The sequence below is a fragment of the Lagenorhynchus albirostris genome, chromosome 2 (assembly GCF_949774975.1).
Source record: "Lagenorhynchus albirostris chromosome 2, mLagAlb1.1, whole genome shotgun sequence".
In the NCBI taxonomy this organism is placed as follows: Eukaryota; Metazoa; Chordata; class Mammalia; order Artiodactyla; family Delphinidae; genus Lagenorhynchus; species Lagenorhynchus albirostris.
In genome coordinates, this window is record NC_083096.1 from 134052847 (window position 1) to 134066541 (window position 13695).

The window sequence follows — 13695 nt, forward strand, 5'->3', positions numbered from 1 at the left end:
AGGCTGAGGGATACAGGATATTGGGAGGAAGAATAAAGAATGGTCCCTGTTCTAATGGGCCCTGTCATCTAGTGATAACTGTTGCCTTCCTGTGGTACCTCTCCTTCCTTCCTCCTCTATTATTGTCTATGAGTCTCCGCTCTTCCAACCTTTCCTGGTGACCTGAACTTCCTGGAAGGTTATCTTAATTCTCATAATTCTCCGCAGTATATTTTTCTTGGCCAAACTGGGAGATGTTAACTTCAGACCCTCAGATGTTTCATCACTAAGAGCAAGATCCCTGTTTGGGCCACGAGGATCATGGACTTAGAGAGGTTTAGAGAGCATGTAAACGTCTGAACAGAAACTGGCAGGATTCTTTGAAAGCTGCACAATAAATCTTTGGTTTATATGGCTATTGTTTTAATACATCTTGTGCATGTTTTCGGAATCAGGGCAATTTGATTTCTAAACTCCCTTCACATGTATGTGTGTATAAATATGTATATATATATATGTATGTTTTGACCCATAAAGAAGTGGGGCTTTAGCCCTGTGCTCACATTTTGTATGTCTGGATTCCTCAGTACTTAGCTAAAGCATGACTGCTGTAGCCTTGCACGCTTACGACTAGGAGGTACTCTGTCTGAGAACAGGGGTAAATCACGCTTGTTTGGACTCGCCCAGTGCCGAATGCCATGGTAGTCCTCTATGAGGTTGCCCCCGACCCTGACGGCACCCGGGAGTCCCCATCACAATAATACAACGGCTGGCTTTCTTGTCTGCCCTCCACCAGGAAGTAAGCACGCTGAGGCCAGAATCCAAGCTTCTCTTTTTCACTCTATTAAGCAAGTAGCAGAGCACCTTGTACACTGTAAGTGCTTGATAAATACTTGCAGAACGGGTCCCCGTAATGAGAGTCTGCAAGCTAATTTCAATATTCAAAGAAAACAAAAAAAGCCAAACTGACCTCCAAAGTTGTCTTTGAAGTGACTCGCACCTACCAGAAACCCTGCGTTTACCAGTAGCAAGGATTCAGGGGCTCATAAAAAATGTCAAGTGATCTGTTTATGGCTGTTATTAAAAAAAAACTCAGTGTGATAACACAGGTTATGTCATGCTTATCGAAAGATCTAAATGGCTATGTCATGTTTTTGACTAATAAAAATTGTGCAAACAAACTAATTGTTTAAATAAATGCAGCTGATTTCTCCCAGTGGTAGAGAAAAAGGTAGAAACTGCTGATATGGTGAAAAAGGCACAGCACTGGAGACTAGATTTCTAGTCTTAGCTCTGGCCAGCTCAGATTTCACATTTCTATGAGTAATGGGAACTATGTTGCTGACTGCTAGCCAGCATATTTCTCCCCTATTTACCTACTTCTAAAGCCCCAATTTTATACAGAGCAGCAATCTGCTCAGCTATAAAACCTAGATTTTCCAGCCTCTCTTGCAGCTAGAGGAGATTGTGTGGCATAGTTCTGATCATGCCGTGTAACATTCTATAAAAGGTGGCAGAATGAGCTGGCGGGCACTTTTTGCCCTTGTCGGTTCCCTTCTTTCTGCTTGGAATGCAGATGCGTGGAAAGAGGGTAGTGGCCATGCTGTGACCATGAGGTCACAGCATGAGGATGAAAATGGCCCATTAAAGCATGGGTAAAAGAAGAAATCTCAGTCCTTGATGATGCTTTGGTGACACCATGACAGTCCTGAATCATGTATTTGTTTCTATATGAGAAAAATACAACCTGCTTAGTCCGACTTTCAGTTACTTACAGCCAAACACATTCTTAGTGGATACAGGGAAAGGATTAAACCAGAAGATTCTCAGAGCACTATTCTGAAATTCTATGGCTCTAGATGAAGCTCAATCAGTGCTTATTTGCGATTACTCTCAACTTCTGCCTCACAACGTGTATAGTGCAGGCCCCTCCCTGCTTCTCAATCCCGAAAGCACAGAGTTGCCTTACCTAGTGCTGAGCATTTAAATTAAGTATCATTCATTATCTTGTTTTTGAAAATAGCAGACTTTAGGCAGAAACATAAGTTTCAAGAAGACAAACTTTCAAGAAGTTCGAAAATATCTCTGATGAGTACTCCAAATAATTATCACAAAGAGTTAGGCTCTTTTAAATCATCAGGCAAACCTACAACTCTTAAAAAGGCAAAAGGAAGAAAATGGATTTTTTTCTCCATTATCATGAATAAGATAAATTGTCATGATTAAATACTTTATTATGGTTGAAATTTTAAGTACTGGTAAAAGAAAGTCTTTGAAAGCCCAATCGCTCAGCTTCAAGTGCACAGTAATTGTAATAATGTATAACAAAATACAAATGCCCTTACTGAAACTTAATCTCTTCCCCACTCCCTAGGACACTGCATAATGTTTAACCCCTTCACCTAATTTTAACTACATAGGTGGCAAAGTATTACCCCCATGATACAGATGGCCAAACTGAGGCCACAAGGTTAAATGATTTATCAAAGCCATAAAGAAAGCTAATATCAGAGAAGGGATTCATTTTAAGAAACCACATGTCTCTACCTTCACAAGGTAAATAGGAAAGTGATTGGAATAGCATAAACTAAGAAAAAACATAGCCTTTAATAGCAAAGCCTTACTTCATAATCTTGCAAAAGCTTTCTTTGGATGAAAGGCCATCGTTCTTCCTCATCTTTAACATTCCTCATAAAGAAGTACTATATAATCTATTATCCTTTGTCATCCTTTGTTCTTCTGAAGCAATGACAATCTGTCAGTGTCAGGGAGGGGATGAATGTCTCTTGTGTACCTTTATGTGCAACTTGAGTACTTTTTATTCACTCAAGCAATATTTGAGCATATTTGAGCATTGTGTATGAGATACAATGAAGATACCCAAAAGCACACATTAGAGATCCTTCCTCTCAGAGGTTTTGCTCTAGAGGAGGGACAAGACATGTACATTAACTAACAAAGCAAGACCATGTCGTTGGAGGGAATGTGCAGGTGTGAAAGTCTCCCGGAGTCTGTGGAGTGTGAGATGATGGTGGCCTGGGTGGAGCTGAGCAGGTTTCGGGTAGAAGGTGGTACCCAAGCTGGTCTTAGGTTGGGCAATATGTGGACAGGCAAAGGCAGGAGGACAGCCTGAGATTTTCAAACCCTGGAGGAAAACGGGTGATTTAATTGTTTGTATGACCTGAGTACATACTCTACTTCCAGGCACTGTGCTATGGACTGCAAATACATGATTTCATCTACTCCTTAGATAATACAATTCTCTTGAGGTTGAGATTAGGATCTTCAATTTATAGATGAGGAGCCCATGGCTCCAAGAAGGAAAGCTATGTGCTAGGTTCTCACAGTTGGTGAAAGTGGTAGAGACAGGATTCAAATACCAGTCCATTCGACCCCCGAAGTTTTGCACTTACCCACTCCCTTCCAGGCTCTATTTTTCTGCCTCAGCTTTACAATCATCAAAGAGAGGTTTCCTTTTTAAAAGGTGGCCACCGAATTTCCAAACATAGATAATTTTTGCAGTGAAAAATGGGGTCATTGTTTTCTCAGGGAGGAGACCTTGCTTTTCTGTAACTCTGTTAAAATACCACCCTTGGCCTGGGCACTGAGGTACGTTACAAAGCTACTGCTTACTAACTGGTGTTTGTCTCATCAAGGTAGTCCCCTGAGAAATTTTAAGGAAGGCATCAGAAGTCTTGCAATCTAGGTGCTATCCAGAGGTGACTATACCATGTAATTCTGAACAAGAGTGCAGTAAACAGCCTCCCCAGTGCCCCAGGATCCTGATAAAGGACACACCTTTCTCTTCTTCCTTTTGAAGTTGGATCATCTGTCAGGATTTTCTAATGATTTATCATTTCAGACTGTGGTAACTCCTTATAATAAAAAGAACATGTGCAGTTGAATTCTCCTTTATGTCCAATGTCTCATTTATTCCACACTGGCTCCCTCGGTCAGACTCTCCTCCTTTAAATCCGGCCTCATCTTCCTAAAATATCAACTCTTACTCCCAGATGTGATGTCATTCCAAGCATTAGCTTTCCAACTAGTTCAGAGAAGAATAACTGGGATTATGATACCTGTAGCAAGTATGTCTTAAATCATAAGCACCTGAATACCAACCTTTAAAAAGGTCTTAGCCCAAGAGTGTCTCATGTTAGTCTATCTCAATTCTGTGATGCTGACCACAAAGATACTGCTGAAGTATTTCATCTCAACTACCCCACTTCCCTTCACCAGACCACTAAGTGGGGCAGGATGCAATAAGAATGGGTACCTGAGTAGATTTCCCAGAAAGGAGAACTGAGGATGCTGGGAACCATCTTGAATTCTGGTGAAAAAAAAAGAATCTTTGGAATTCCATAATTCTTAAATTGAGCATCTTTCTCTTTTCCACATAAACAATTTCATGAGTATGAACAGATCAAAACTCACTGTCCTGTAGGCTAAGACGGTCCCCTCTGGTCCAACCCAGTGTGGGTCATTTTAGCAAATGTGATTGTTTAGCATGAAGAAAGCACCCAGTCATGGCACCCACAGTAACTGCTAGAATCATTTCAGTAATTTCTAGAACTATGGTTTTAAGGCAAGACACACAGAAGGCATTCAGTATTTATTGAATAAATGATAACATATGCACCTTGCTTTGTGCTCCTCAAAGCGTCTCTACAAATATTGTTTTATTGTAGTTTCTGTATAAGCATATGAGGTTGGGAGAAAATATTCATTCAGCAGTAGTATTGTTCCCATTTTATGGATGAGGATATTAAAAAATTCAGAAGGTAAGTGGAAAGGGAAAGAGGCAGCTTAACCAACTAACCTGAGTTCTGACATTGCTGCTTCCCAATTCTTATCGCCCTGCTGTGCCCACGAGTCTTTTCTTTGCTTGGAATGCCCTCCATTCATGTAAGTAACTTTTAAGATTTGACTTCAATGTTATGTACACTTTGAAGTCTCTTTATTTGATATAAAGTGATAAGTAACAGTGCATTCCACATCATCTTCTAAATGCTTATTTTCCTGCACTAGATGATATGCTCTATGAGGACAGAAACCACTGATTTCCCAGTGTCTGTATAGTGACAGGTACTCATCAAATCCTTGTTTAATGGATGAAGGAACCTCCATAGTTCCCTCCTCTGAGGCCCTACAGAACTGTCTGCTTTTCACATTAATTTACCATTTAGAATGTTAACCTGACCATAATAAAGATGAGAAACGCCACATGCCTTATCTCCCTGAGACCAAAAATCTCCTGACTAAAAGGGCTTTGTATTTCTTACTTCGCACCACAGTTTCAATGCTTAAGGAATGTTGACAACGAGGAAAATATCATACTGGCCCATTTAAAGAGACTCATTCTGGGACCACATAATCCCATTCAGATGCAAGGTTTTCAAGTTAGGAAAAAATACATATTTAGCTTCTCTGATTGTACCACACACACTCTCACACACAAGTGAAATAATTAGGGATCTTGAGAAAGTTCCGTCAATGATCACAAGATGTTCAAAGATGGGGCAAGTGAGCAACCATAATTGTGGAGAGAGAAACTGCTTCACACAATAGTCAGAATACTTATTTTCTTCAGTCTGATTTCTGCACGTGTGCATTGGCCAGCCCTCTCAGCTGCCATATTTCCCTGAGATGCACACAGAGTATTCATAAAGGGATTCAGATTTGTGGCACTCACATTGAGATTAATGCAAGAAACATCAGTTTCCCCAGGCGTATGTCAAAGTAGACAAGAGACCATAACTTTCTAGGATGTTTTATGATACCAGCTGGTAGATCACAAACCTACCTAAACGAAAATCTGATGGGAGAAAGCAAACGTGGTTACAATTATTCGTACTCCTACTGTGGGAGTTTCATAAACAAACTAATAAATATCTTCATCTTGCAATAAGATCAAGTTAAGTGATTTGCTGACATTCTCTTGAGGTTTAAAGCTTGTCTTTAATGTGAAATACAAATCATATTTCTTGTGGACACATTTTAATAATAAACTTAAAAGCACATGAGACAAAAATAATGAAAACATTGCAATGAAAACCAGACAAACTATCTACCACTTCAAAAGGAGGGAATGAAGATGGCTCGTCAACACAGTGATTGCAGACAACCTCAATGCAAAATGCCACATATTGAAATCAGGTTTCAAGGAAAGGGAATCAGCAGGGGTGAGAGAATGAAAATAAGCTATTGCTTGAAAAGAGGTAATTGACTACACAAAAATAAACTACCTAACACACGCACACAAATACACACACATTCACGTGCATGTGATCCCCTCGTACAATTTGTAGGACAGGTTTGATTTTCCTTTAATTCAAATTACCTCCCACCTCTTTTCAACATCCCACCAGCAAAGAAACAGGTAAGGATCAGGGTTTGATGCCAAACCTTTTGGGTCCCTACAATTCCAAAGCAGCCCCCGAGGATAAGAAATTGGAACACTTGCTGCCTTTAGGACCACTCTGGGGGAGCCTTCATTGTCTCTCATTTTGCTACTCTGGTCTCATGTCTCTCATTTTGCTACTCTGGTCCCAAGGTCATGATCTAAGCACAATCAAGGGTGCCTGTGGAGCAGCTCACCTCTGGGTCCTGTAATGACAGGTCGGTGATGCTGTGTGAATGCCGTTCCCAGGGAGGAGGTCTGCGAAGGGGAGGGGCTGCTGAAACCAGACTTCTCCGACTTCTTCAGTGTGGTTGGAGATGGCATTCCTGGCAGGAAGGATGGATTGACAAGCACACTTAAATCACGGAACAACAGTTTATGCAACCTAAAAGATTAAACTTAAAAGAATTTAAAAAAGAAATCTACCTGTAAAGGGAAAATTTGTTTTGAATTGGTTTGAACTTGTCATAGGAACAAACAGGTGACAGAACGGTCCCCTGATATCAGCATAGAGCTGATTTCAACTTACTCTCCTAAATCACAGTCCATTTGGGGGTTACTGATCTTCTCTAATTATGGAGCACCACTTCCCCAGTGCTTCCTGAAGTTGTTGTCCGAGCCAGTGGCCTTTCGGACCCTTTGTAAAGAAGGTTATAGAAGCATATGAGGACCTCATATGCAATCATCTTATCTTGCCAGTTACTTTACTTCAGTGTCAAGGCACTCTCTCCACATTTTATACAATTTAGCTATTTTAACACTTAAAAAACCCTCATCAATGGTAACTCAGTTGCTCATCCAATGAATAATTTATAATAGAAAAAAAAGAAAAGGTAAAAGTTAAAAAATAAAAGTTAAATGGTTAAATAAGGTATAACCAATGCAAATAACACTGTAAAAGAATTATGACAATGGAAAGATATTTAATGACATGAAATAAAGACATGGAAAGCGATTACAAAATAGGATATTATACAATGATGCCATTTTAAAATGTATTTCTATGTACAGAGAAAGAACTGGAAAAAATATGCATAAACTATAACAGTAGTTCTCTCTGCATGTTGGATTTCAGTGATTTTCACTGCTTCTTTTTGCTTACTTGTTTTTTCTATGATGAATATATTTTAAGAAAATAAAAGCTTGTTTTTTAAAAAAATAGTATTTTTACTATAGTCTAAACTTTTCATAGCATTTCCAGCATAGGAAATGCTTTGGGAAGAAAATAATGGGAAAATGGTCCCTTGTAATTACTGCATCTGTAATGTTCTCGGCAACTACGCTGACACACACAACTAGAGGCATCTATCAGTTTGGTAGGGTGCCAATTAAAACAATGAAAACTTGGATATAAAAATAAAGGAAATGACTCCTAGTCTCCACATCACAGGAAAGATTTGGGCTCTTTTAAATTTGCAGCACAAAATTGGTCTGATTTCATGTTAAAAGAACCAAATCTCATTTTACTTATACATATCTACATGTATTATGTTCTGCCTATGACCAGAGAATTATTTGGGTGAACTGGAAAAATAAGTAATAAAAATAATAATGATATTAGCATGTAAACGTTACCGAGTACTTGCTAAATTCCATGTACTATTCTAAGCACTTTATAGGTATAGATCTGTTTAGAAATTTAGTTAGTTTGTCTAAACATGTCCTTGTTATTTCTAATCACAGATTTCCTTAATGAAATTCTACAAGACAACCTTCAAGTGTGACCACAGATTCTATAAGGAGAGAGACCAGGTCTGCTTTGCCTGCCTCTATTTTCAGGCTATCTAACAAAGAGTCTAGGACATATCAAGTGGCCTGAAAAGATATGTAAACTACCTGTACAGTTCTCGGCTTTATCTGTGGCTTTACTAAGAGATGCCTGGACAGAGCAAAACTTGGGGTATTGACACCTAAGAAAGAAACAAATTGCAAATCGGCAAGCACATTTGCATAGTCAGACATAAGGACAACATGAAGTGGCGTGTGATTTCACACAAGCTAGACAAATCCAGATCAGATCCGTTCTACAGATCAATATGTGTGTGATTTGAATTAGAAGCAAATCACTAAGTGATTTAGCTATATTTATTTGCTCGCTGAATCAGTAACCAAAGTCAAGGCATGCCAATGTCCTAACATCCTTAGGACGAATTGAGATTTTGGATCAACGTTCATTACAAGTAACCTAACCTAAGGTATCATCATGTAATTACATCACAGGAGAGATTTCAAATTAAAAAGTGAAAGGAAAGAAATAAAAAGCTCCCAAATGTAAAGAAATCTCCCAATTCATTCAAAACTCTTCTGTGCAAGGCAATTTTTAGGCTTCCAACCAGTCCACTGATTTAAACTCAGTCAAATGCCTGAATTATGTGTCATGGAACAGAAATAGAATAGAAAATGAAAATGTCAAAACTTTTGAGATGGCAGAATTTTTTTCAGATGATGGAATTGATGATGAAATGCAGTATCAGAACTAATCTTATTAAAGAAAGCAAATGGCTGGACTCAAGGAAAAGTCATTTCTTTGAAATGTTCATGTTTTCCAACCCATGCAATTCTAAATACGTCAGAAATGTTGACATGATTTAAACCCACCACTTAACGCTTTTAAAAGGGGAAGTGGAAGTCAAATATAGACAATTAGCATCAAAATGCTTATCAGGTTAGTAAATGGATTCAAAATGATCAAAATTTAAATCCTCTTTGAAAGGGTTAAAGAGAGAAGAAATACTTTCTGCATACAAGAAGAACAAGCCAAACTCTGTATAATATTCTAAATTTATCACGGTCAAGTAATATGAACCCCAAGCCTGTCATGAATCTCAAAATTACTTTGTGTTTTCAATTTTTAAAGACTCATATTGAGCATGTTTCCTTATTATTTACTTATATTTTCTCCATATGCATAATGTATGTTTTGGTTAATTTGCTTTGTATACTTAATTGACCAAATGACGTTTTAAAATGCTAGTCAACTGCTTTATGTTTAAAGCTAGACAACATTAATCCTGCCTTTTATTTTTGAAATCAAATTTGGTTTCTGTACGTTACTTTAAAAAGAAACTCTTTGTTAAAATTTCTTTTACCAAATAGCTATGCACAACTGTTACACAATTACTGCACAGATTGACTGATTGGCTTTCTCTTAATGAGTCAAAATTTTGATTTAGAACTATTTTTTAGAAGTATCAGATTTTTAAAAAAAGATTATAAAGTAATGCTACACGTTTTTCTGGAACAAACGAAGTATTACTTCAAAGTTCCTTTCAATATGTAAAAATAAAGAATTATATAGAATTGGAAGCAGAAATTTACCATAACGTTTATTTTCAATGGGACATTCCTGGAGACCTTCAAGATGGCGGAAGAGTAAGACACGGAGATCACCTTCCTCCCCACAGATACACCAGAAATACATCTACACGTGGAACAACTCCTACAGAACACCTACTGAATGCTGGCAGAAGACCTCAGCCCTCCCAAAAGGCAAGAAACCCCCCACGCACCTGGGTAGGGCAAAAGGAAAAAAGAAAAAACAGAGACAAAAGAATAGGGACGGGACCTGCACCAGTGGGAGGGCTGTGAAGGAGGAAAAGTTTCCACACACTAGGAAGCCCCTTCACTGGCGGAGATGGGGGGTGGCGGACGGGGGAGCTTCCGAACCACGGAGGAGAGCGCAGCAACAGGGTTGCGGAGTGCAAAGCGGAGAGATTCCCGCACAGAGGATCAGTGCTGACCAGCACTCACCAGCCCGAGAGGCTTGTCTGCTCACTGGCTGGGACGGGTTGGGGCTGGGAGATGAGGCTCCGGCTTCTTCAGAGGTCAGATCCCAGGGAGAGGACTGGGGTTGGCTGCATGAACACAGCCTGAAGGGGGCTAGTGCGCCACAGCTAGCCGGGAGGGTGTCCAGGAAAAAGTCTGGACCAGCCTATGAGGCAAGAGACCATTGTTTCGGGGTACGCAAGGAGAGGGGATTCAGAGTATCACCTAAACGAGATCCAGAAACGGGTGTGAGCCACGGCTATCAGCGCAGACCCCAGAGACGGGCATGGGCCGCTAAGGCTGCTGCTGCCGCCACCAAGAAGCCTCTGTGCAAGCACAGGTCACTATACACACCTTCCCTCCAGGAGCCTGTGCAGCCCGCCACTGCCAGGGTCCCATGATCCAGGCACAACTTCCCCGGGAGAACACACAGTGCGCCTCAGGCTGGTGCAACGTCACGTTGGCCTCTGCCGCCGCAGGCTCGTCCCGCATCCGTACCCCTCCCTCCCCCCGGCCTGAGTGAGCCAGAGCCCCCAAATCAGCTGTTCCTTTAACCCCGTCCTTTCTGGGCGAAGAACAGATGCTCTCAGGCGACCTACATGCAGAGGCGAGTCCAAATCCAAAGCTGAACCCTAGGAGCTGTGCGAGAAAGAAGAGAAAGGGAATCTCTCCCAGCAGCCTCAGGAGCAGCAGATTAAAGCTCCTCAATCAACCTGACGTACCCTGCATCTGTGGAAATCCTGAAGAGACAACGAATCATCCCAAAATTGAGGCAGTGGACTTTGGGAGCAACTGTAGACTTGGGGTTTGCTTTCTGAATCTAATTTGTTTCTGGTTTTATGTTTACCTTTGTTTAGTATTTAGAGTTTATAATCATTGGCAGATTTATTGATTTGGTTGCTCTCTTCCTTTTTTTTAATATATAGATATATATATATTTTTTCCTTTTTCTCTTTTTGCAAGCATTTATGTATATACTTATTTGTGTGATTTTGTCTGGATAGCTTTGCTTTTACCATTTGCCCTAGGGTTCAAAGTCTGTCAGGATTTTGTTTTTGTTGTTTTTTTTTAGTATAGTTTTTAGTGCTTGTTATCATTGGTGGATTTATTTTCTGGTTCGGTTACTCTCTTCTTTCTTTCTTTTTATTACTTTAAAATTTTTAATAACCATTTTTTATTTTAATAACTATTTTATTTTATTTATTTCTTTTTTTCTCCCCCTTCTTCTGAGCCATGTGGCTGACAGGGTCTTGGTACTCTGGCCAGATGTCAGGCCTCTGCCTCTGAGGTGGGAGAGCCGAGTTGAGGACACTGACCCACCAAAGACCTCCCGGCTCCATGTAATATCAAATGGTGAAAGCTCTCCCAGAGGTCTCGATCTCAACGCTAAGATCCAGCTCCACTCAATGACCAGCAAGCTACAGTGCTGGACATCCTATGTCAAACAACTATGAAGACAGGAACAAAACCCACCCATTAGCAGAGAGGCTGCCTAAAATCAAAATGAGGTCAGAGACACCCCAAAGCACACCACCAGACATGGTCCTTCCCACAAGAAAGACAAGATCCAGCCTCATCCACCAGAACACAGGCACTAGTCCCCTCCACCAGGAAAGCTACACAACCCACTGAACCAACCTTAGCCACTGGGGGCAGACACTAAAAACAAAACGGGAACTATGAACCTGCAGCCTGTGAAAAGGAGACCCCAAACACAATAAGTTAAGAAAAATGAGGAGACAGAGAAACACACAGCAGATGAAGAAGCAAGGTAAAAACCCATCAGACCAAACAAATAAAGAGGAAATAGGCAGTCTACCTGAAAAAGAATTCAGAGCAATGATAGTAAAGATGATCCAAAATCTTGGAAATAGAATGGAGAAAATACAAGAAATGTTTAACAAGGACCTAGAAGTACTAAAAAGGAAAGAAAAAAAATGATGAACAACACAGTAAATGAAATTAAAAATTCTCTGGAAGGAATCAATAGCAGAATAACTGAGGCAGAAGAAGAGATAACTGACCTGGAAGATAAAATACTGGAAATAACTACTGCAGAGCAGAATAAAGAAAAAAGAATGAAAAGAATTGAGGACAGTCTCAGAGACCTCTGGGACAACATTAAACGCACCAACATTCGAATTATAGGGGTCCCAGAAGAAGAAGAGAAAAAGAAAGGGACTGAGAAAATATTTGAAGAGATTATAGTTGAAAACATCCCTAATATGGGAAAGGAAATAGTTAATCAAGTCCAGGAAGCACAGAGAGTCCCATACAGGATAAATCCAAGGAGAAACACGCCAAGACACATATTAATCAAACTATCAAAAATAAAACACGAAGAAAAAATATTAAAAGCAGCAAGGGAAAAACAACAAATAACATACAAGGGAATCCCCATAAGGTTAACAGCTGATCTTTCAGCAGAAACTCTGCAAGCCAGAAGGGAGTAGCAGGACATATTTAAAGTCATGAAAGGGAAGAACCTTCAACCAAGATTACTCTACCCAGCAAGGATCTCATTCAGATTCGATGGAGAAATTAAAACCTTTACAGACAAGCAAAAGTTAAGAGAATTCAGCACCACTAAACCAGCTTTACAACAAATGCTAAAGGAACTTCTCTAGGCAGGAAAAACAAGAGAAGGAAAAGACCTACAATAACAAACCGAAAACAATTAAGAAAATGGGAATAGGAACATACATATCAATAATTACCTTAAACGTGAATAGATTAAATGCTCCAACCAAAAGACACAGGCTTGCTGAATGGATACAAAAACAAGACCCGTATATATGCTGCCTACAAGAAAACCACTTCAGACCTAGGGACACATAAAGACTGAAAGTGAGGGGATGGAAAAAGATATTCTATGCAAACGGAAATCAAAAGAAAGCTGGAGGGCTTCCCTGGTGGCGCAGTGGTTGAGAGTCCGCCTGACAATGCAGGGGACATAGGTTTGTGCCCCGGTCCGAGAAGATCCCTCATGCCACAGAGCGGCTAGGCCCGTGAGCCATGGCTGCTGGGCCTGCGTGTCTGGAGCCTATGCTCTGCAGCGGGAGAGGCCACAACGGTGAGAGGCCCGTGCACCGCAAAAAAAAAAAAAAAAAAAAGAAAGCTGGAGTAACAATTCACATATCAGGCAACACAGACGTTAAAATAAAGACTATTGTAAGAGACAAAGGACACTACATAATGATCAAGGGATCAATACAAGAAGAAGATATAACAATTATAAATATTTATGCACCCAACATAGGAGCACCTCAATACATAAGGCAAATGCTAACAGCCATAAAAAGGAAATCAACAGTAACACAATCATAGTAGGGGACTTTTAACACACCACTTTCACCAAAGGACAGATCATAAAAATGAAAATAAATAAGGGAACACAAGCTTTAAATGATACATTAAACAAGATGGACTTATTTGATATTTATAGGACATTCCATCCCAAAACTACAGAATACACTTTCTTCTCAAGTGCTCTTGGAACATTCTCCAGGATAGACCATACCTTGGGTCACAAATCAAGCCTTGGTAAATTT

General features: G+C 40.0%; 1 protein-coding gene across 4 annotated transcripts in view; it reads right to left on the minus strand.

The window, feature by feature from the left end:
• Positions 1 to 13695, minus strand: part of NFIA (nuclear factor I A) — a 393406-nt gene that overhangs the window by 79813 nt on the left and 299898 nt on the right. For all 4 annotated transcript variants that reach the window (XM_060139908.1, XM_060139906.1, XM_060139907.1 and 1 more), the window contains one exon: positions 6577 to 6705. In XM_060139908.1, coding sequence (XP_059995891.1) covers positions 6577 to 6705 — 129 coding nt within the window. The remainder of the gene's footprint in view (positions 1 to 6576; positions 6706 to 13695) is intronic.